The 20,947-nt window shown below is 48.1% G+C and overlaps 1 protein-coding gene across 5 annotated transcripts in view; it reads right to left on the bottom strand.

Moving 5' to 3' along the window:
* The window catches only part of Golga3 (golgin A3), a 45,126-nt gene extending 24,640 nt beyond the window's left edge, over positions 1–20,486 (bottom strand). Inside the window, exons 1-7 of one of the 5 annotated variants that reach the window (XM_071615823.1) lie at positions 20,162–20,486; positions 14,881–15,193; positions 12,484–12,762; positions 9,516–9,628; positions 4,533–5,182; positions 4,076–4,187; positions 2,091–2,397 (exon numbers count right to left, since the gene is read on the bottom strand). In XM_071615823.1, coding sequence (XP_071471924.1) covers positions 2,091–2,397; positions 4,076–4,187; positions 4,533–5,182; positions 9,516–9,628; positions 12,484–12,762; positions 14,881–15,085 — 1,666 coding nt within the window. In that variant the 5' untranslated portion in view covers positions 15,086–15,193; positions 20,162–20,486. Of the gene's footprint in view, positions 1–2,090; positions 2,398–4,075; positions 4,188–4,532; positions 5,183–9,515; positions 9,629–10,490; positions 10,558–12,483; positions 12,763–14,880; positions 15,194–20,161 lie in introns of those variants that run through there. The other 4 variants (XM_027952001.2, XM_071615826.1, XM_071615830.1 and 1 more) reach the window with 4 other exon arrangements.
* Between the last annotated feature and the right edge of the window lie 461 nt (positions 20,487–20,947).

Genomic DNA, 20,947 nt, shown 5'->3' with positions numbered 1-20,947 from the left:
ACAGACCACAAAGGGAACACCTATTCATAGTCTGAGCTGAGGGCAAGTCTCAGGGAAAGCAAGAGAGCACAATGTCACTCCTAATGCCTCAGCTGGGAGTGCGTGCATCTGGAATCTCAAATATCCTGCCTAGAGGGTCACTAGTTCAAGACTAGCCTCAGCAACTTGGCAAGACCCTGTCTCAAAATAAAAAATAAAAGAGCTGGGGGGTGTTGCTCAGTGGTGAAGCACCCCTGGGTTCAAGCTCCAGTACGAAATAAATAAATAAATACATAAATAAAATCTTCCACTCTCATATTTAGAGTGAATGAGCACAGAAGTGCTCTGAGCCCTGATTTGGGGATTATAAATGCAAGTTTACTTAAAGTCACACTGTAAGTCACGGCATCTGTGAGTGCTGCTGAGAACCAACTGCGTCCATGAAACTGTTGTGGACACCATGGCTATCATCTCGGAACCACCTGTGGAGTCCACCAGCCATACACACTGGGCAAGGGCAACATATTGCTGGTTCTACACCAGCACCTGCTGGTTTGCACGTATGGCCAACTCAACACCAGCAAGGGAAGGCGGAAGGAGGGCGAGGAGGGGAGACAGAAGCCATATCAACTCAAATCCCAATACCAATAAAATAAGTCAGGCTGGGTGCAGTGGTGCACACCTGTAATCCTATTGACTCAGGGGGCTGAGGAAGGAGGACTGCGAGTTGAGGTCAGCCTCAGAAACTTAGTGAGACCCTGTCTTAAAGTAAAAAAAAGGGCTAGGGGTATAGCTCAGTGGTTAAGTGTTCCTGGGTTCAATTCCCAGTATTAAAAAAAAAAAAGCCACATATTTTAAAATTAAATTACACTTCAAATTCAAGAAAACATTAGTCATGGGGCTGGGACTGTAGCTCAGTGGCAGACCGCTTGCCTAGCATGCACAAGACACTGGGTTCGATCCTCAGCACCACATAAAAATAAACAAATTAAATAAAGGCATTGTGTCCATCTAAAACTATAAAAGAAAAAAAAAAAAAAAAAACGAAAGCATTAGTCATTCTGAAGATATTTTCCTAAACTTCTAAAGAAAGATGAACAGGATTGTTCAAGAGGGCCCATGAGTCCATGTGCAGTACTTCAGAGTTCAGAGTGGTGTGGTCCTTAGGCTACAGAAGGACCTGCCTCACTCTGTAACCACAACACACATAGCAGGGAAGCCTGTAGCTCAGGCAGGACCTTCAGCAAGGCTGCTGACCACGACTGAGCCACTCACCCATGCTTAGGTGTCTGCTGCCCCAGAAGTACTGTCCAGAGAGGCCCCAAACCCCAACAGGTATAAAGCTATCTTGGTATTCAGGAATTTTTGGATTGTAGTTTTCTTAAGGGGTTGAGTATCAATAATGCTGAATAGTTGAAAAATTAACAGCAATCAAAAGAGCACCTTGTGGCTCAGCAGGCCCTCTCTGTGGACAACAGTGCACGCGATTCTCCTTCAGGTCAGGAGACGGCGTCCAGCCTCACAGCCCCACCTTGAGACCTCACAACTCTGGACAAGAGCTGTAGGTGAGCAGCCTGCGGCCTTCTGTGTCCCTAATGCTCTGGTCCTCAGTCTCCCACTCTGCCTCACTCTCTTTCCCATCCTGTTCACACACAACATGGTGTGAGCAGACCAGTCTTCTCAGTACCCAAATGGAGGGGACCAAGGGCAGGGGCTATCTGTGTGTGACCACTTAGGACAGTTCCCTGGCTTTCTCTAGTAAGCCCACAAACTAAAATGCTGAACTTCACAATGGGAGGAGGATGACCAACCAGCAATCCAGGCCTAAGCATGTAGAGTGAGTGGAAGACAAGCAGGCTGTGCTCCTCCCCCACCACACTGGACTTACGAGGCACCAGAGGCAATGAGTGGAATGACTACTCCTGACTGTCAAGGGTTCAAATTCAATTTCTGAGATCTAACCCATCCCCCTGGATGCTCACACAAAAATGAAGAGAATCCCGAGTTTATGCAAAAATCAATACCCCAGGCATCAACTCTAAGCTAACCCATCCCGCAGCCACAGCCAGGCCACAGTGGCCAGAGGCGGGAGTATGGTGCCATACGCCCACCTGTGTTGTCCTTGCTGAGCATGTTCCTCTGCATGTCCTCCACCTTGGCCATCAACCTCTGGTACTGCTCCTCTGCCACCTGCAGGTCATGGTTTGAGGATGCCAGGCTGGCATTTTTGGCCTCCAGCATGTTCTGCAGGTCAGTCATGGCTCGCTCCAAGTCCCAGCAAGATTGTTTCAGAGTGTCCACCTCGGAGCTGAGGGAGTCCTGCCTCTGCTGGCTGCTGTGGGTCTGCTCTACCTGTGCCTGCAGCCTTGTGTGCAAGGCCGCCAGCTGGGCCTGCAGCTCAGCCTTCTCCTGAAGTGCCTGAAAAGACCCCCAACCACAACAGCTTCAGAAAAATGACTCACTTCCATCCAGAGTATTATCAAGACTGTTGGAATGACCAGTGAGACAGAAAGGTGAGTTTTACTCTGAAATCCTAGATCCCCAAGCCACCTAGTCACTCCACTATGACTGTTATCCCAAAAGAAGACAATTTTCCAAAAAATCCCAGGAGACAGGAGGGGGAGTGAGCAGTCTAAGAGGACAGCACTCAGGTAGAGCTGTGGGAGCACCTATTCCCTGTTAAAGACACTGGAAAGCACATTTGTTCCCAAACCATACATAGTTGCACAGTGAGAACACCAGACAGGAACAGGGATTCCCCAGGCAAAGGCAGTCTGGCTCAGATCCAGGGCAAATGGGCACACACATCTGCAGGGAAAGGCTGCTGCTACAAGGGAGGCCCCCAGGGTTCCAGCCTGGCCACAGGAGCAGCCAGGAGTGACACTGGACAGAGCAGGGCAAGAGGGTTGGCCCCAGCAGCTGCTGAGAACAGCCCCAACAAGACGACAAGTGAGGGCTGAGAGTGGCTCTGTGGCCAACTGTTCACGTAGTATGTCGAGGGCCACAGGTTCTAACACTAGCACCCCCACGATAAAACAAGCAAGCAAGCTGGGGCACATGCCCCACCCTGCCACCAGCATCTCCTGTTCATCCCCAGATCTATATAAAGGTATTTGAGGGAGTCCAAAACTCATGCACGAGGGTAAACCACACTACCAACAGTCCCAAAACACCCAGAGAAACCACACTGAGTGAGCTCTATAGGGTGCAGAACAAGGATAGCTGGCAACCGCAGAGGTGCTAGAGTATCACCATACAAACTGAAACAATTTGGCTTTGACATACCAAAGCACAAATGCGCCATCCCAGGAGAAGAAAAAAGTGTGATGAAGCTCCTGACTACAGAGATGGCATACATGGAGGACACGGACCTGTGCAGGGCTGGACAGCTGCACTCTGAAGCAGTGCATGAAGCACAAGGACAAAAACCAGAGCCACCTACGAAACCTGAGACCACCTCTCCATGGACAGCTCCACGTGCCTCCACATGGCTGCTGTGACTGAGGATCCTGTCGAACCATGAAACCCCAGTGGCCAGGTAGGCGAGCTAACTTCCCCATGTGCACCTGGCGTGGTGCCGTCCTGCTGCCCTCCACCCTGCAGCACGGGCCCACTGGAAATGGGCTCTGGACCCCAGAGGTGTTTCCTCTCTCAAGTTGAGTGCCATGGCTGAATTCCACTAAGCTGACTTGCTCTAACTGTGGACAGAAAGACAACCACCTAGCTCTTCTCTACTACACCCCACACACCAAAAACGAAGGCTCAAAGTTAAGGGAGGGAAAAGCACCTTCAGGCAAAGGCTAACCAGATACCGCAAAATTAACGATGAACAAAGTAGAACCCACTGCAAAAAAAAGGAAGGAAGATGAAAACCTCTCTATTTCAGAAAAAGGCCCAACTGCCTGAAGAATTGAACTGTTATGGACTGTGAGGTACCTACATCTAGGAAACATTCTGGGCAAGTCCCAAAGGCGATGCAGGGAGGCAGAGGGAAGGGACTAACACAAGCAGCAAGAGGGCTAACACATCAAGGGGACAAATGAGACAAAGGGGCTGTGGCCCACTCCTGAAGACACACCAACCTGACATCACTCACCTGAGTAGCTTCTAGGGATAAAGCCTCCAGCTGTCCTTCAAGTCTCGTTTTCTCTTTAAGAACCTGCAACATTTCATCCTGTGTCTCCGTAAGTGAGCTGTCCATGGACATGCTGGGGAGCAAAGGCAGAGGGCCAACAGAGAACAGGCCAGTGGTTACTTCTCCTTCACCTTTCCCCATGTTCTCCAAATCCCACACCCCTGCTTCCTTCTCCCACAGTGAGCAGAGCTCAGACTGTGTGGCCTCCACTGTAGGCCTCTCCAGGGACACCCGTGCAGTCTTAGCCACAGGTCTTCCTGGTTGCAGAGGGTCACTGATGAGACCTAATTCTACTGCTCATTGAGCAACACACCTGTGTGTGAATGCGATGTCAGGTGAAGACTGGAAGTGGCCTTAGAAAGGAAACACTATGGGGCCTGCCCCAGAGTGCAGTGCTAAGGGCCATGCTGCTGCCCACCTGCTACAGATGCTGTCTCTGCGGCTCCGTGCCTCCCCACTGACTTCCTGCCCCTGGTCTTGGTGCGCAGCTGCTGCCGCCTGGAGCACATCCTTGATTGAGGGGAACTGGCCCAGGGCCTCTGCAGCAATCTCCTGGCCACCGATCACATAGGCAGCTCCCTGGGTGCCTGCCACGCTCCCTGGAACGCCACCAGTCCCACGGATGGAGAAGCTGCTGTGTGAGGAGCTGTCGCTGTCATTTCCATCAGCCTCAGACACACTGTCCCGAGTCAGCGAGGCATTCTCCAGGCGGCCGTCAGCCTCAGGAGACAGACTGACCTCAGAAACAATGGAGGTGCTACTTCTGCTCTGCTTCAGGGAGCCCCTGACAGAATCAGCAGTGGGACCAGGGCCACCAGCATCACCTGAACCTTCAGTCCTATAATCAGCCAGGGACCGAATTTTGCTTAATTTGGAACTTTTTTTCTCCTTAGGATGTGCTAGCAGCCCTAAGCTGCCCACCTTGGGCCCCCGAGGGACACTCGTGCGCAGGAAGGAGTACTCTGTGGTCAGAGCCACGGGACTGGCCCTTGGCAAGTGTTCAGGGTTTAACATGAGCTCAGGATCCAGTGTGCTAAAAAGTCTCATTTTTGTTGCAGGTTGACTAGACTGAAAGGAAACAAAAGTACAAAAATATGTTTAAAATTAGCAAGTAACATCCTAAAACTGTCACCCACAAACCTGCACACACTGGCATCCCCCTGACCGACCAGCATCTGCCAAGCACCTGCTGTGCAGGTGTGGCCAGCCTACTAGTCCTCAGGTGTGCACTGCTTCAGGGTGGTGCTCAGTGACCAGTTTGAGCAACCAGAGGCCAAAGGCACACGTTCCCCAGCAGGCTCCTCCCCATTGTGCTTCCTTGATAAGATTTCCCTCCAATACTGTGCTTCCTTCTTCCTAATACACATAATATTTTCAAGGTTAAGAAAAAATTAGTCCTAGCTGGGCAGGGTGACACACACCTGTAATCCCAGCAACTCCGGAGGCTGAGGCAGGAGGAGCACAGCCTGGGCAATTAAAAAAGGCTGTGTACATTTTTACGACATGCACCCTGGGTTCAACCCCCAACACCCTCCCAAACACACACCTAAAGTCCTGTTGAATTAGAGCTATCCCCTGGATTCACATCTGACATGTCCTTCAACACAGAAGTCATGTGGAGTTCTCATCTAGATCCTGAACCCTCTGATTCATGTTTACCATTTGTGTTATACATCGTACTTTTCTTTAATTCTCATTATCATTTTTCTTTAATTCTCTTTCGTCATTTCTATTATTTTTCCCACTGGTTTTATAACTGATTATGGCAGAGTAACTGCTGATTTTTATATTTGTATTAACACACAATTTCTAAACCCAAATATGATCAAACAATTGTTTTCAGTTGACTCTCATGTTTTCTAAGAAGTCATCACAGTCACTGACATCTGCAAACACCAGCAGGGCTTCTCCTGTCAATGTCCCCTTCACTTCTAGTATTACTGTATTGCCAGAAGTTTCAATTGGCCCTGAGTGAGACATGAAGTGTTCCTGCCATGTTGACCTGACTTCCTCCCACAGAGAAATGTCCAACCCTGTTACTCTGCAGGAAGAGCGTGGATACTGGGATGCAGCTGGACAAGAACAAGAAGGGCAGGGGTGGGCAATGTACAGATGTGGACAAGGGCCATGGGGCCACAGAACTCGATAGCAGCAGACAGGCCAGTGAGATAGGGTGGAGGCCCAGCACCAGCCTGACAGGTGTGACATGCAGGGCAGCAGCCGGCGCGTGTGACCGACTGGCTATACCCGAGGCGTCCCAATTCTGTCCTCTTCCTCTATGCCCAGAGACCCCAGATGGGTTACATTCAAATACTGAGAACATATTCTTGGGCTGAGATGTGCCTCAGTGACAGAGCACTTGTCTAGCATGGGTGAGGCATGGGTTTGATCCCCAGTACTGCAAAAAAGAACATTTTAAAAGTATAAGAAGAAAGCATTGGAATATAAAATGTATTTATATTCTCCCAGTAGGGAGAGCTTCTAGAAATATGACACAGACCCCAAAAGAAATAAGAACAGACAGATTTTGACAATGAATATTTAAAATGGCTTTTCAGTCAAATTAAAAAAAAAAAAATATGTATGTATGTATGTGTGTATATATATATATATATATATATATGTATATATATATATATATATATATATATTGGGCTGGGGTTGGGGCTCAGTGGTAGAGCGCTTGCCTAGCATGTGTGAGGCGCTGGGTTCAATTCTCAGCACTACGTGTAAATACAATAAAGGTACACTGACAACTAAAAAAAAAACTTGATTAAAAAAAAAAAAAAAGAACTTCATCATCATGCTTACTCAAAGATAACCTTAAAAAAAAGTTGCTAGAAGTCAAAAGACATGGAAGCTAGGGAAAAATCCTTTCAACATACACCAAGAAGTGATCATTTCCTGACATACACAGCAGCTACACAGTAAAGACACCCATGAAAAGAACCGAAAGCCCATACACAGGATGACAGCATTAGGAACCACGAGGAGAGAAAAATTCAACATTCAACTTTTGTTTCCAAAGCTGCCAAGGGTAAGAAAACTGACAAATCTTACATACCGCAAACCAGAGCGTAAACTAGTTAAGCTTACATGGAGGGCAATAAATATCAAAACAACAAATACACCAAAGCTTTTACCATAATTTTATAGTCAAGGATTTACCAACCGAGCCAGGCACAATGGCTCTCACCTATAATTCCAGTGGCTTGGGAGGCGGAGGCAGGAGGATCCAGAGTTCAAAGCCAGCCTCAGCAATGGTGAGGTGCTAAGCAACTCAGTGAGACCCTGTCTCTAAATAAAAGACAAAATAGGGCTGGGGATGCGGCTCAGTGGTCGAGTGCTCGAGTTCAATCCCCAGTAGCCCCCCTCCAGAAAATTACCAACCAAGATACACCAAGATATAAAACACTACAGTCCAAATCTAGAAACTGATTAAATGCTGGCAGACTTTACATGGGTCGCTCTCAGCTGTCTGTGTAGATGAGAGCATGCAGGCCCGGGTCCTGCAGACCTGGCAGCGTGCCCTGGCCACACCACACCTGGCAGGACTCCTGAGGCACTGCTCAGGCTGCACAGTCTACACTCCTGGTCCAGTCCCTTGCTGCTCGCTCACTCGGCGCTCTCAACTCCAGCTGACACCACCCTAGAAGTCTTCACGGGGACCCATTACTGTGACTTCACACTCTGAATTAACCTCAGTCTCAAAGGGAACCTCTAACTCTATGAACTAGCAGGAAGCACAGCACCATGCTCATGTGGCCTCGATCTGGTGGGGATAGTGGGGCTGCTGACTCAGAGCACCAAATTACCCTGACTCCGGCTCCCACACCAGGATGTGGGGACGACTGAATGAGAGGGGCTGAGGCAGGAAGTATGGCCTCTTCCAATCTGCCCTCCTTGAGCAAGTGGGAGATTGGGAGTGGGGACTTGATGTCAGACCTGACATGGTGAGCTAGTCTCAAGGTCCAGGACTAAGGAAGCACTCCCCTGTTACATGATTATATGCAACTTTTTTAGCTGTTATTTGAGATACCTAATTTTTTAAGATGAGGACTAGTCCTAAACTTTCACATTTGGAGTGTTACACTACTACTGACACATTCATCAATTAATGCCAGAAGATTCAGGCAGGTCTGGAACTTCCATACAGGCTCAGGGAGGCACACCTCACAGGAGTTCTGCGTCACTGCTGAGTGACTTCCAGCAAGGTCCTTAACTCAGTCTGTTTCTCCTCCTGAAAGTCACCTCTTCACCGGCCCATGGTGCAACAGGGAACTAACACGACACCAGCTTGTAGCAGTCACTGACGCTGTCCTGCACTGTGACTGCTCCTGGTAGAGCACCCTAGAGACAGGCCTGGCTATGCAGAGCCCCCATCCCCTGCAGAGCAGAAGCACCTTGAAAACAGCACTTTCTTCTAGGAGAACAATGCTAACCCGATGGAGACTGTTTTTACAAAATCTCACTGAATGAATTTTTAACTTAGTTTACTTTAAATCTTAAATAACTTCATTTTAAAATTTTTAACCCCACAAAAAAGTTGGAAGAACTAAAAATGGGGCACTCACAGAACCTTGCCTAGAGCCAAGTGACGGGCTTCAGGAGACCGCTTTAGGTGATCCTAGCACAAGCTCTGTGCCTGGCCTGCAGAAGGCACAACCATGTACAGCAGTAGAGTTCACTGGGATTGTCACTCATGAAGTAAATGGAGACCTAAGCCTGGTGGCTCAGGTCTGAGAGCAAAGGTACAAGCTCAGCTTCTCTGGTTTTCAGATGCAGGAATAAAATGCACTCCTTCCAAAGGCAGCAGGACCAGATGGGCCTGACCTGACCCTGCTGGAGTCTCCCAAGGGGATGCATGCACAGCGGCAGCTATGAGAGCCCCACCCATCTGCATGCCGGAGCCAGCGCTGACAGCTCACCTCACACAGCATGGGCCAGCTTGCTTTCCTTCTTTCTTTTTTGGTACCAGGGACTAAACCCAGGAGTGCTATACATTGAGCCACATCCAAAGATCTTTTTAGTTTTTCATTTTTATACAGTCTCACCAAGTTGCCCAGGCTAGCCTTGAACTTGCAATTCTCCTGCCTCAGTTTCCTGAGTCACTGGGATTAACAGGTGTGCACACCCGACACACACAGAGCTTTTTTTTTTTTTTTTTTTTGTACCAGGGATTTACCCAGGGGCACTTAGCCACTGAGCCACATCCCTAGCCCCTTTTATTTTTTGAGACAGGGTCTTGCTAAGTTGCTTATGGCCGTGCTAAATTGCTGAGGCTGGCCTCAAACTTGCGATCCTCCTGCCTTGGCCTCCAGAGTTGCTGGGATGACAGGCGTGCACTGCCATGCCCAGCTACGTGCAGAGCTTTTCTGAGCTGGCTCAGGAGGAGACTCACCCTCTCCTGCTGGCGCTTTACTCGGTATTGTCTGAGCTGCTCTTCCAGCTGCTTCCGGGCCTGAAGTCGGACCTGCTCCTCCTCCTCCAGTGGCAGTGACGACATCGTGGAGCCTTCAGGGGAAATGTCCATTAAGAGGCACATAAGGGAGCAGGGCACAGAGAACAAGTTGGCAACCAGAATGTGGCTGTTTTGCGTTTAATTGCCAATATTTTAACTCCTAAAAAATGCACAGCCATCTAATTTCTAGACTGAGAGAAAACTATAAGTTTTGGCCCACTGACCACAGAGAGGGTCCATCCTGTAGGAGACACACCAAAGAGCTGGTCATTGCTGCTCCTCAAGACAGGCGTCTGCCTGGCAAAACCAGAGACAGGAGACAAGTGCCTTCTAGTAACATAAAGGGGTGAACTTAAAGCTGGCTCCAGAGCTGGGTGTGCACAGGCTCAAGACACTCTGCTGGTGTGGGCCAGGACTCTGCTCTGGAGCTGCTAAAGGTGCTCACCCCCTGGGGATGTTGTGGGTGGAACATGACCCAAATGCAGCCACGATGGGGCTATACTCAGGGACAACCAATACAAGGAGCCACCATGGGATCATGACATAGGACAATTTCCCCCATGCACTCACACCTGGGGATATGACTGATCCATAGCTTGTTTCATTTCCTACAGAAACGAGCCATCTTATAGGGCTTTGCAAAATTAAATAAGCCAGCAGGACCCATGCACTATTCCCTGAAGGACAGAAAGGACTGAGCAGTCTGGTTCCAGGGCACTGCCAGTGCATACCCAGGAGAATCTACAGCAGAGGTGGGCTGGCCAATTCACTTCCTGACAGACTCCAATCCAGAGGTTGTGCTCAAAGACAGAATGGGAAATAACTTTCTACCCCAAAACAAAATTCAAACTATTAAAACCCAAACATCCTACTTTGAGTAGTTAAAAGGTTGAATGAAAAGTGCAAAGGTATTACAGCTTCAAACCTGGGGCTGCTCTCCCCAGGACTGGGCCTGAGCTTTAGTCTTCTTTAACATCGCAGCCCTGCAGGTGGAATTCCACCAGACGGTCCAGCTGTTGACCAAAGTAGATAAATGCAGTATTTTAACAACTTTTTATACCCTCTTCAGTCATGGTTGGATTCTAAGGAAGCAATATTTTTTTTAAAAATCCCTAAAACCGAGGCAGTGCTAAGGTCACCAGAAGCTGACCACTGTTGTTAGTGATCTGATCACCAAACAGATCTCCAGTACATTTCGCAAGGCTGTGTGGCCCAGATGGCCAGTTTATCTGAGTGGCACACTTAAGGCCCCTGGCCACCAAGAAGTTGCCATCAATCAGCAAAATGGGACGGCTGTAAATTAAACAACACCAGAGCTAGATGACAAACTACCCAGACAGAGCTTCAGGTCAGGGTGACGGTGGGAGACTGCCCCACAACAGGGTAGTGCAGACTGGGCAGGTGCTGCCGTGTGGGCACCTGAGACCAGAGCACAAAATCTATAGGATCAGGAATGCAGCATTTATGACATTGCTTGACTTAAATGTTGGTAGCCCATTTTCAGAAACCTTAAAAAGCACAACACTTGGGAAGACAAAGGCCAAGGTGTGAAGAGACAACACACAAGAAAGACTGCCCAGGGTAGCCAGCAGAGCAAGATGCTCAGACTGTGGCGAGGAAAGCGGATCACTCACCATGCACACCCACATGTGGACAGAGCACACCTGCAGTCCCAGCTACCTGGAAGGCTGACATGGGGGGAATTGCTTGAGCCCAGGAGTTTGAGGCCAGACTGGGCACTGTATAGACTTTGTCTCAAAAACAAACATACAAAAAGCAGAAAAACAGTGTCCACATGGTGAAGGCATGTGGGAAAAGGTGTCGACACAGGTCCCTAGTGCCTGGCATCTGACCAGGTGGGACAGCACCAAACATAGGCATGGCCCACAGAGCAGAGAGTCAAAGCCCCCAAAACACGTGTGCCAGGAAGCTGGCCACAGCAATGCTTACTGTTGCCATGGACAGGAAGACTGCAGGCAGTAGGGGCCAGGGGCTGACCTGGTTGTGCTGGGGCCAAGAGATTCCAGGTGGTAGGGAACTATGCCACGTAATAAAGCCCAGTGGGAAAACTGCAACACAGGATCAGCACTCACTCCCAATACCACACACAACAGCCAAGCCCTGAGCATGTTTATAGAGGCCCGCAAGAACCTTGTGAAAATATGGCTTGCCTGGGGTGCAAGACAACGAGGGAGCTGAGAACACAATCTCATCATGTAAAATTTGATGTATGTGTACACACAAAATGCAAAGCTAAGGAAAAGGTCTTGAGGTTTCTAGGGTTCAAAGGTTGCCAGTGCAGAACTTGTTCAACTTTGAAATGCCAGAGACCATCAGAAAGTAAATACTGATGGAAATAATGCAAAAAAAGCTAGGTGCGGTGGCCACAACCTTGTCCCCAGCTGCTCGGGAGACTGAGGCAGGAGGATGGCAAGTTCCAGGCCAGCTTGGGCAATGTAGTGAGACCCTGTCTCAAAATAAAAAATGAAAAGGGCTGGGTCTGTAGCTCAGTGGTAGAGCATTTGCTTACCATGCCCAAGGCTGAGTTCCTTAACCAGTATCAAACACAAACAAATAAACAAACAAAAAAGGCATAAAAGAACACTTTCAAGTATAATTAGAACTATCTCAGGACTGATCCCCCTATCTGCTTGTTGGCCACATGGGTGATAAAGGACACAAGAGTTGGGCTGACTGACAGGGACTCTAGAAACACCACTAATACCAAATAGCAGAGAAGTTCCAACACCTACCAGTATTTTCAGTCTTTAAAATGAAGCTATTCATTAAATACACCACCCCGCCCCCCAGTAATAAGATGGCATAGGGCAGGGCACGCTGTCCACAAAGGAGCAGTCAGGCACCGCTCTGGAGGGTGGGGAAGGGCCCGGCAGGAGCGGATGCTTACACAGTTGCGTTTCTTGCATGGGAAGACTGAGTCTGAGAGATTGCAAAGCTTCTTTTCTAACACTGCCCTCAGCACTAGTTCCCTGAGACTTCCTTAGGTTGTCATGGAAACCAGCCACACCTGAAGAGGCATCAGGACCCACTGGGCTTGTCGTGGAGGTGAGAGGCAGCAGAGGGTCTGAGAACTGTGGTGCAGGCCCATTCTGACAGAGGGTCTCTTGGCCAGGCCCATCAAGGCTTCCTCCTTCCTCAGAAGTTTTGCCAGCCTCAATGCTGGTACCTGAAAAGAGAGAACATGTTGGACCACCATGGTGGTCATTTCAGATAGGCAGCAAGATCAGCTCATTTCAGACAGGCAGCTATGTAGGAGCAGGAGCAACTCCATGTGTTACAACTGAGCCCTGTGAGAAGAGACAGCCCATGCCTCCTTCCTGGGGCAAGCCACACAATGGGCTTCCATTACAGCCTCCCCTGTAAGTAACCTCACCCTTCACACCTAGGCTACAGAATTTAAGGCAATTCCTTTCCATGTAAACAAGAACAATGAGAAATCTCCTAAGAATCTATTTTCAAAAATAGGAAAAGAAACAAAAGCTTGAAATAAAGCTGAGAATTATTCTAACTGGCAGTGTCCTTGCTCACATTTTCAAGGGCTGGTTCCAAAGTCAATTCAAAGCACATATTATCCTCAAAAATGAGAAATCTAAGGCAAAGAGGTAGATAAGCTGATGGGAGCAATTCTGCAAAGAAATGCTCTATGCTTGATGACCACCTGTTGGGTGAAAGCCTACCTGTGAGCTTGTCAGCTGAGGAGAAGGAGGAAGGAGGCCCGCCCAGAGGCCCCAACCTCTCCTTAACCACTACTGGGCCCCATGAGCTGCACAGTAATGCACCCAGGAGATGCCCAGCTCTAGTCAGCCAATCGGAGCCTGTCACTTGCAGATGTCAGTCTCTGTTGACAGAGCACTCACAGCTTTGTCTCCAGAGGACACACAGGGATCTCAGAACAGGAGTAAAGCAGTGACCCGCCAACACCCCACAGAACTGTCTGTTGTACACCCCACACCAGTTCCACTGGGGTCCACATTTCACACTCATGTTACTTGGGTTAATACCACTTTATGATGAGTGAGTTTCTAAACTTTCTGTTTAGATAACAAATTAAGTTTTACGCATCACACTGTACTTTTTAAAAAGTCTAAAAGTAAAAGGCCCAATAAATACTAAGACTTTATTACAAGTCTATTAAATGCTAAGACTTTATTAAAAAATAAAATAAAAAAATATTAAGACTTAATTGTTTCCAAACACAAGACAAATTATGGATAAACATTAAGGATGAAGACAACAAAAATAGACATAACCATTTACTGGTTGCTCATCAAGTATGGGGATGGATCCCAGGGCTTTACTCAGGCTAGACAAGCACTCTACCACCAAGCCACACTCCAGCCCCCTTGGCATGCTGTGCACCCTCTAATGCTCACAAGCCCCTGTGGTATGGGTACCATGAATCTGCATAAGCAGCAGACCTAAGAGCTGTTTCCACATCTGTCCAACTCAGAAGCCACTGTCTCAGTATGAATGCCATTACCTGCCTCACCTGGCACTTAGGTAACAATAATCAACGGAACCATCTTAGAACACAATTTTTGCTAGTAAGTTACATGTATTTACATGGTAAAAATCTAGAATTTTAAAGGTACATACTGCATCAACAGCCTCTGACTGAAGGGACATGGAAACAAAGTACATAATTCACCTTTTACTTCTCATGTAGCAGCTAATGTAAAAATGCGATGCAAGAATCCTTAGATCCCTGCTCAACCATTTCTGGATTCTAGCTATTAAAATTTTAGCAACCAGTCAGGCATGGTGGTACACACCTATAATCCCAGTGGCTCAAGACACTGAGGCAGGAGTATTGCAAGTTCGAGAGCAGCCTCAGCAACTGAATGAGGCCCTAAGCAACTTAGCAATACCCTGTGTCAAAATAAAAAGTAAAAAGGGCTGGGGATGTGACTCAGAGGTAGAGTGCCCTCCTTCCTCAGAAGTTTGCCAACCCCAAGAGGGGCGAGTGGGAAGGGAGAGAGGGAGGAAAGGAAATGAAAAAAAGAGAGAGACCTTCAGTGATCAATCAACCAAAACAGCAGAATTCCAGGTATGGAACAATAACATATCAGTGAAGACCCACAGAAGCCACTAGGGTCAAAAGGTGCACAACCAGGTGGTTGAATACAAACAGTGCTTCATTTAAAGTTAATGCCAACTGAAAATAGCACTTGTTGGATTACTTACACACACTCTGGATGAATAAATGTTTGCATCCTTCTCCAAACACAAGCTGGCCACACTATGCTCACAGGCACAGCACCAGCCATGGGGGTAAGCCACTTACACTGAGCTTTGTCCAGCTGGTCAGGTGGTGCCAGCAAGTCCAGGGGCTGCAGGAGGGCCTCGGGGCAAGCTGAGGTGCCACTGTTGGCATTGTCCTCCAGGAGCCTGTCCTGCTTGGCCAACATATTGTCCATGTTCAGGACGGCCCAAGCTGAGCTGACACTGAGGGCTACAAGTGACCCTGAGGTGCATTCGGTTTCTACCATCAGCAACAGCCCAGAGTTCCTGGGAAAGACCTCACTCTGTTTCCCATTTTGGGGGTGATTTGAAGTCTCATAAATGGCTTGAAGTCAAACCAACCAGTATCATGATACCTGATAGGAAGAAAAAAGAAAATATATTATGAAAATTCATTTGACAGATTTCAAGTAAAAATTACAAAATTAACATTTGATTCCCACTTTGCATTTGTACTGCCAATAAGTAGAGACTGACTCATTCAATAAGCAATTCTTCAGCCCCTAGAATTCCTGGGTTTTGAGGACAAAATGCTAACTCAGTCACACCTAAACTCTTTCCTGAAGGCACCTCCTGTCTCTGCAGGGCTGGCCGAAGAGAGTTCTGGGGGAACTTCCAAGATCACAAACTTAGGCTTTTGATCTGTCCTCCTAAGCTTAATTTAAGGGCAAAACTTAACCCTAAGTTTGTTTATCAACTCTGAAGTGTACTGATACTATGATTAATTCTTTCTTATCAACAGATAAAGTATATGTAGAAATTTATAAAGTATATGTAGAATTCTGTAGAAATGTATAAAGTATATGTAGAATTCTGTAGAAATGCTGGCGTTTATTTCCTTTAAAATAAGTTTTATGCTGGGTATGGTGGCGCATGCCTATGAACCCAGCTACCCAGAAAGTTGAGATAGGAGGATCCCAAGTTCTAGGCCTCAGCAATTTAGCAAGATCCTGTCTCAAAATAAAAAATAAGAAAGGCTGGGGGTGTAGCTCAGTGGTAGAGTGCTCTTGGGTTCAATACCTAGTATCACTAAGGAAAAAAAATTCATATTATTCTATGTTTTGTTTAATGTGTTTAACGTGTTTTGTAGATAAGAAAAACTTATATAACCTTCCTTCCTACCTTACAAATGCCATATAGAAATTACAGGTAAGAATCCCAAGTAGGTCGTTCTAAAAAAAAAAAAGGCTGACACAAAATAAGCCTATACTGCAGGCGCATCTGACTCCACCCATCTTCCATCACTATTCACCTGTGAAAGAAGTCACCCCTGGCGGTGGGCAGAACCCACCTATTTACATGACCCATGGCTTAGGTACTGAAGTGCCATCTGTGCAGACCTAGTGCTCATAACTAATGACCAGTTATTCCTCTCTGCACCCTATGGGCTAGAGACAATGAATTAATAACAGTGCTGTTCAGAACATGAATAGAGGGCTGGGGTTGTGACTCAGTGATAAAGCGCTTGCCTAGCATGTATGAGGCACTGGGTTCGATTCTCAACACCACATATAAATAAATAAAATAAAGGTCCATCGACAACATAAACAAACAGAACATTAATGAGAAACCAGCTGAGGGGCTTGTAACTAGAAGGCACTACTGAACCTGTGAAAGCAACAGGAACTACAAATCCAGTGCAGCTAATCAAAAGTACTGTAAAGAACAGGCTCTGGGAGTTTGCCTCACTGACAGGGCCCAGCACACGTAACATCTACATGTCAGACCAAAAGCTTGTCTGAGTCACAAAAATGAAGGGAGTCACTGAGGTTGGCCAAAACATGATCCCGTGTGCAGTGAGTTCTCACCTCCCTCTGGTCTGTGCCATCAGAGACACCGTTCACCACTGGAGACTTCTGAGCTGGGTGGGGGGTGAAGAGACTCCTGGAGCCTGGTCACAAGCTGGGTGGGGGGTGAACAGACCCCTGGAGCCTGTCCACATACATCCCACAGACCTCTCTGAACATCGCCACTTTATAGGTTCTTGTATGGAACATGGAAAACCACTGAGCACCCACTAAGCCTGATCCACAGCTACAATCCCAGATGCAGCTGGTGTGAGTCAGCTAAGCCAGGACCCCACACAGTGAAGACACCCCAAAGCAAGTGAGGCACTTTATCAAACAATGCCCCAGGTGACCCCTTCCTCTCAGTTTGCCACTTAAAGGACAGATGAATGATACACAGATATACCTGAATAAATATTGTGAAATGGAAAATCCACTGTACCACTGAATACCAGTACAATGCAGATATGTTCCTTTTGCAAAATTTCTTAGCAAAAGTTTAGTTTTGAAATGTCTTTACCTCTGCCCTGTGTGGGGATGCTAATGTCCAAATCACTGTATGTTCCCACAGTTCCCACATGCACTGCACGTCAGATGAAAAGTGTGGCTGCAGAAGCCAGTCCCTCTGTCTCACCCACTCTTCCTGCTATCACCACACTTCCCCTGGCCCCACTACAGCACTCACACTGCAGCATGTTCCATCTACTCCAAGATCCCTAAGATCCCTAGAAGCAGACTCCATCACTCCAAGTCAGCCTCCCCACTACTGCATACCCTCCCCATTCACAGAAGTGCTCAGCACACCTCTCTGACTTAACCTTTGGCTCTGCCAAGTTCCACCCTGCAGCTAAGCTAATGGTTCCAAAACAAAGTGACAAAATATCTGAATGCCTGAGTATCAACACTGTCTTTTCAAATACAGAAAAGCTCTTACCTATTCATACTGAAAATACCTGGGAACTCCAGTTCCAATGAGGGTCAGAGAATGGCTCCTGGAGTTACAAACTGAAAAGCAGCACACAAGGGGCACAGTCCAGAGAAGCCCCGTGACCTAGTGAGGAGCAGGACTCAGGAGACCATACTTATCTACAAAGATGAATATGCAAAAGAGGGCAGCCAGGAGTCCCAAAGAAAATGTGCCTTAGAGCAAGTAATTACAGTACCCTCATCTAACATTGTCCAGGAAGAACACCAGCAAAGGATGCTCAAGTTCCATTAGTAATAACAAACATGGCAACAACAGCTTGGGCCCACAGCCATTACATATTCCACCCTCAACTCCCCTTCTTTGACTTCTTGCTGAGAAAGACACCTTTAGATTCTGGGATGCTATGGACCTCCAGAGCACAGAACCCAAGACTGAGACTTACTCTGGAAACTTGTGAAGATGGCCCATGCTCACACTCAACTCCTTCAGCAGCCAAGCAGACAGAATTTCCTGATTGTGCCTAGTGCAGAACCTGGGGCAGTGTCCTTCTCCCTGAAGGGCAATAAACTGCACTCTTTGTCCAGCATTAGTCTCCCTTGAATTCTAGTTAGCATGACGCAGTCATTCAGGTCCCCAGTACTTCAGACTGCTGGTCAAGGCAAATCTCTGGGCAACTTGGAGGATTAGACAGCCAAGGATGTGTCACATGGAAGCTGTTATTAGTAATGTGCACTCCACTTCATGATTTTTTTTTTTTAATTAAAAAGAGGCCAGACTCACCATAGTATCATTTTGACCACTTGCATTCCTAGTTTCCTAGACAGCAGACTGAGCAAAGCTGCACCAAGAACTTTAGAAGGTACACAAAACTCAGGTTCACTCCTGCCTAAAGCCAAAGGACTTCATACTGGGAAATCATCAATTCAGACACCTACAGAACTTCCAGTTCCCCTGTTCAGCAGAGTCCATGAACTCAGTATACACTCATCAACAGCTCCAACCTCCATATTGAGATTGTTCCTATCAGGAATTAGAAACAGAACATTGCCAAAGACAAAACAGAATTTTTTGAAGAAGATAATGTGGCTGAGGCCACACTAGTAGCCAAATACAAACAGGATATATGCAAATGAAAACCAAAAACCAGGTCACTCTACAATGGGGATGTAAGGACAGACTTACAAACTGGACACGTATGCCTCAAATCCCAACTCCTTGGATGGATTTCTGAACTACTCTTAGCCTGTTTCTTCATCAATAAAAGAGAAATGAATACAAAACTTTGCCAAATAAAAATCAGGTAGTATCTGTCTCATGCCCTTAATAAACAGGTGCAATTAGATTAGCCTCATTTTCCCTTCAACTACTGTTTGTCAGAACTGACAGTAAAAGATAACGAAAGATATTCTCACTTGAAAAAGAATACAACTTCCTAAAGCAACTGGAGAAAAACAGCTATTTTTGTTTATCTGTTTTGTTGTGGTGCTGGGGATCAAGCCCAAGGCCTTGAACATGCTAGACAAATGCTCTACCACTAAGCCACTTTAGAGTTAATATGATTTTCATTTCCTTTTCTTGCCACTCAAAGTTTATTGTAACTGAAAGCTAAAGGGTCATAAAGGCAATGGCCATGAGGCACCTGTAAATGGTTTACAATGTCCTATTAACAATAAAACACAAAACTCTCACCATAAACTGTGAAGCCACATTCCATGTGGCTCCTGCCTACTTCTACACCCTTACTCTTACTGCCTTCCTCCTTTTTCATACGTTTCAGCCACATTCTACACCCAGACACACGGAACTAGTTCTCCATAGTGTCTCCACATTTCCCATTCATTCTGCCTGAAATGCCTCGCTGACAATTTTGCACAGTAGCTTCTTGACACGGAGGTCTGGACTTGAGATCATCTCTGCCAAAGGCTCACTCCACCCAACCACCATCCAATCCTCTTGGTAATGGCCCTATTAGATATTCCTGTCCCTCCACTAGAAGGTGAGCAGGGTAAGGGCAGAGACCTCACCACTATATCCTAACATCTGCAACAAGGCTTGTTACTCCACTGGTACTTAATAAGCAATTGTGCAAAGAAGTGAGCTGTTGGTCTGGCTCACGCTTGGGGACAGCGCCTTGTCCTTCTCTGTCTGGACCGTGGCACTAAATGGTGAAGCACACCTGAGCATCAGAATCAAAAAAGTCCGCCGAGGACTGAGGCAAACGAGGAAGTACCCGCCATCACGTCACGTTTGTCATCAGCTGTAAAAGGACCAAACTTTGAATACGCTGGCCTAGTAGCAAGCGGCAGCAGCAGACGTCTTCTGGGCAGATCGCATTCAAGAGGCGTAGGGCGAGCCTCCATGTTTATAGAGCCAATGCCGAGACCAGTGGAGGTGTCCAGGCCGGGACACAGAGGGTTGACTGGAGCGGGCCGCCGCTGACCAGCGCCTCCCCGGCCCCTCTCGTGGCCGCCCCGGCCCCCGCCTCCAAGCTCCCCCGAAGTGCCCCCAGACCCTCATCCCCAGGCTTCCCCTACGAGGCCCCCGACACTCGCCCCCATGCTGCCCGGACACGGTCCTCTTGCTCCCCCGACGCAGCCCCAGACCCTCACCCCAGTGCTCCGACGCTGCCCGGGACGTTCGCCCCTCACGCCTACGAACCCCGCCCGCGGCCCTCACCCGGCACCGCCGACTCTGCAGCTTTGGCTAGACGTGGCCGCGCGAGGGGCGGGGCACAGCGGTGCGACAGCCTCGAGCCCCCCGGAAACAGCCTGCGCGCGATCTCCGTTCCGGAATAAAGAGTGTCTTTCTCTGTTCGCAGCCGCACTCGGGCCCAAGCGGTGTTGGGCTGACCCTCACAGGACCGAGGCAGGCTTCGGAAAGAGACTTTAAGGTTCTGCGACTCTTTTGCCTCTTTTCCAGACTGGCAGGACTAACTCCGACAGAAAGCCGGACAACTAACCTTCCGGCGGAAGTGGCGTGGTCAGGGATAGCGGCGACCCGCCCCTCCCCAGTCGTAGGCGGGCGTGGCTTGCGTGGATTCCGCCTCTGGTGGGCGTGGCACGCTTGCGTCACCGCCTGCCAGACCCAAGGCCGGCCGGGTGCCTGCCGCAGTCGCTGGGCTCCGCCCGAAAGCGGAAAGCGGGAGGCGAGGGTCGGCCTTTCTGCAAGCAGACGTCGGTGGCGGGCGGGAGGCACAGGTCGCGCCGCCGCTCTGGAATATGGTTCGGCGATTTCTCAAAAAAATTAGACACACGGTTGGGCGCGGTGGCACACGTCTGTGATCCCCGCGACTCGGGAGGATGGCAAATTCTAGGTCAGCCTGAGCACCTTAGCGAGATTCTGATTCAAAATAAAAAATAAAAGGACTGGGGGCGTAGCTCAGTGGTAGAGTGGTC

Source organism: Marmota flaviventris, chromosome 1 (genome assembly GCF_047511675.1).
Source record: "Marmota flaviventris isolate mMarFla1 chromosome 1, mMarFla1.hap1, whole genome shotgun sequence".
Lineage (NCBI taxonomy): Eukaryota > Metazoa > Chordata > Mammalia > Rodentia > Sciuridae > Marmota > Marmota flaviventris.
The sequence above is the reverse complement of the archived record's forward strand: the minus strand, read 5'-3'. Positions and strand labels throughout refer to the sequence as shown.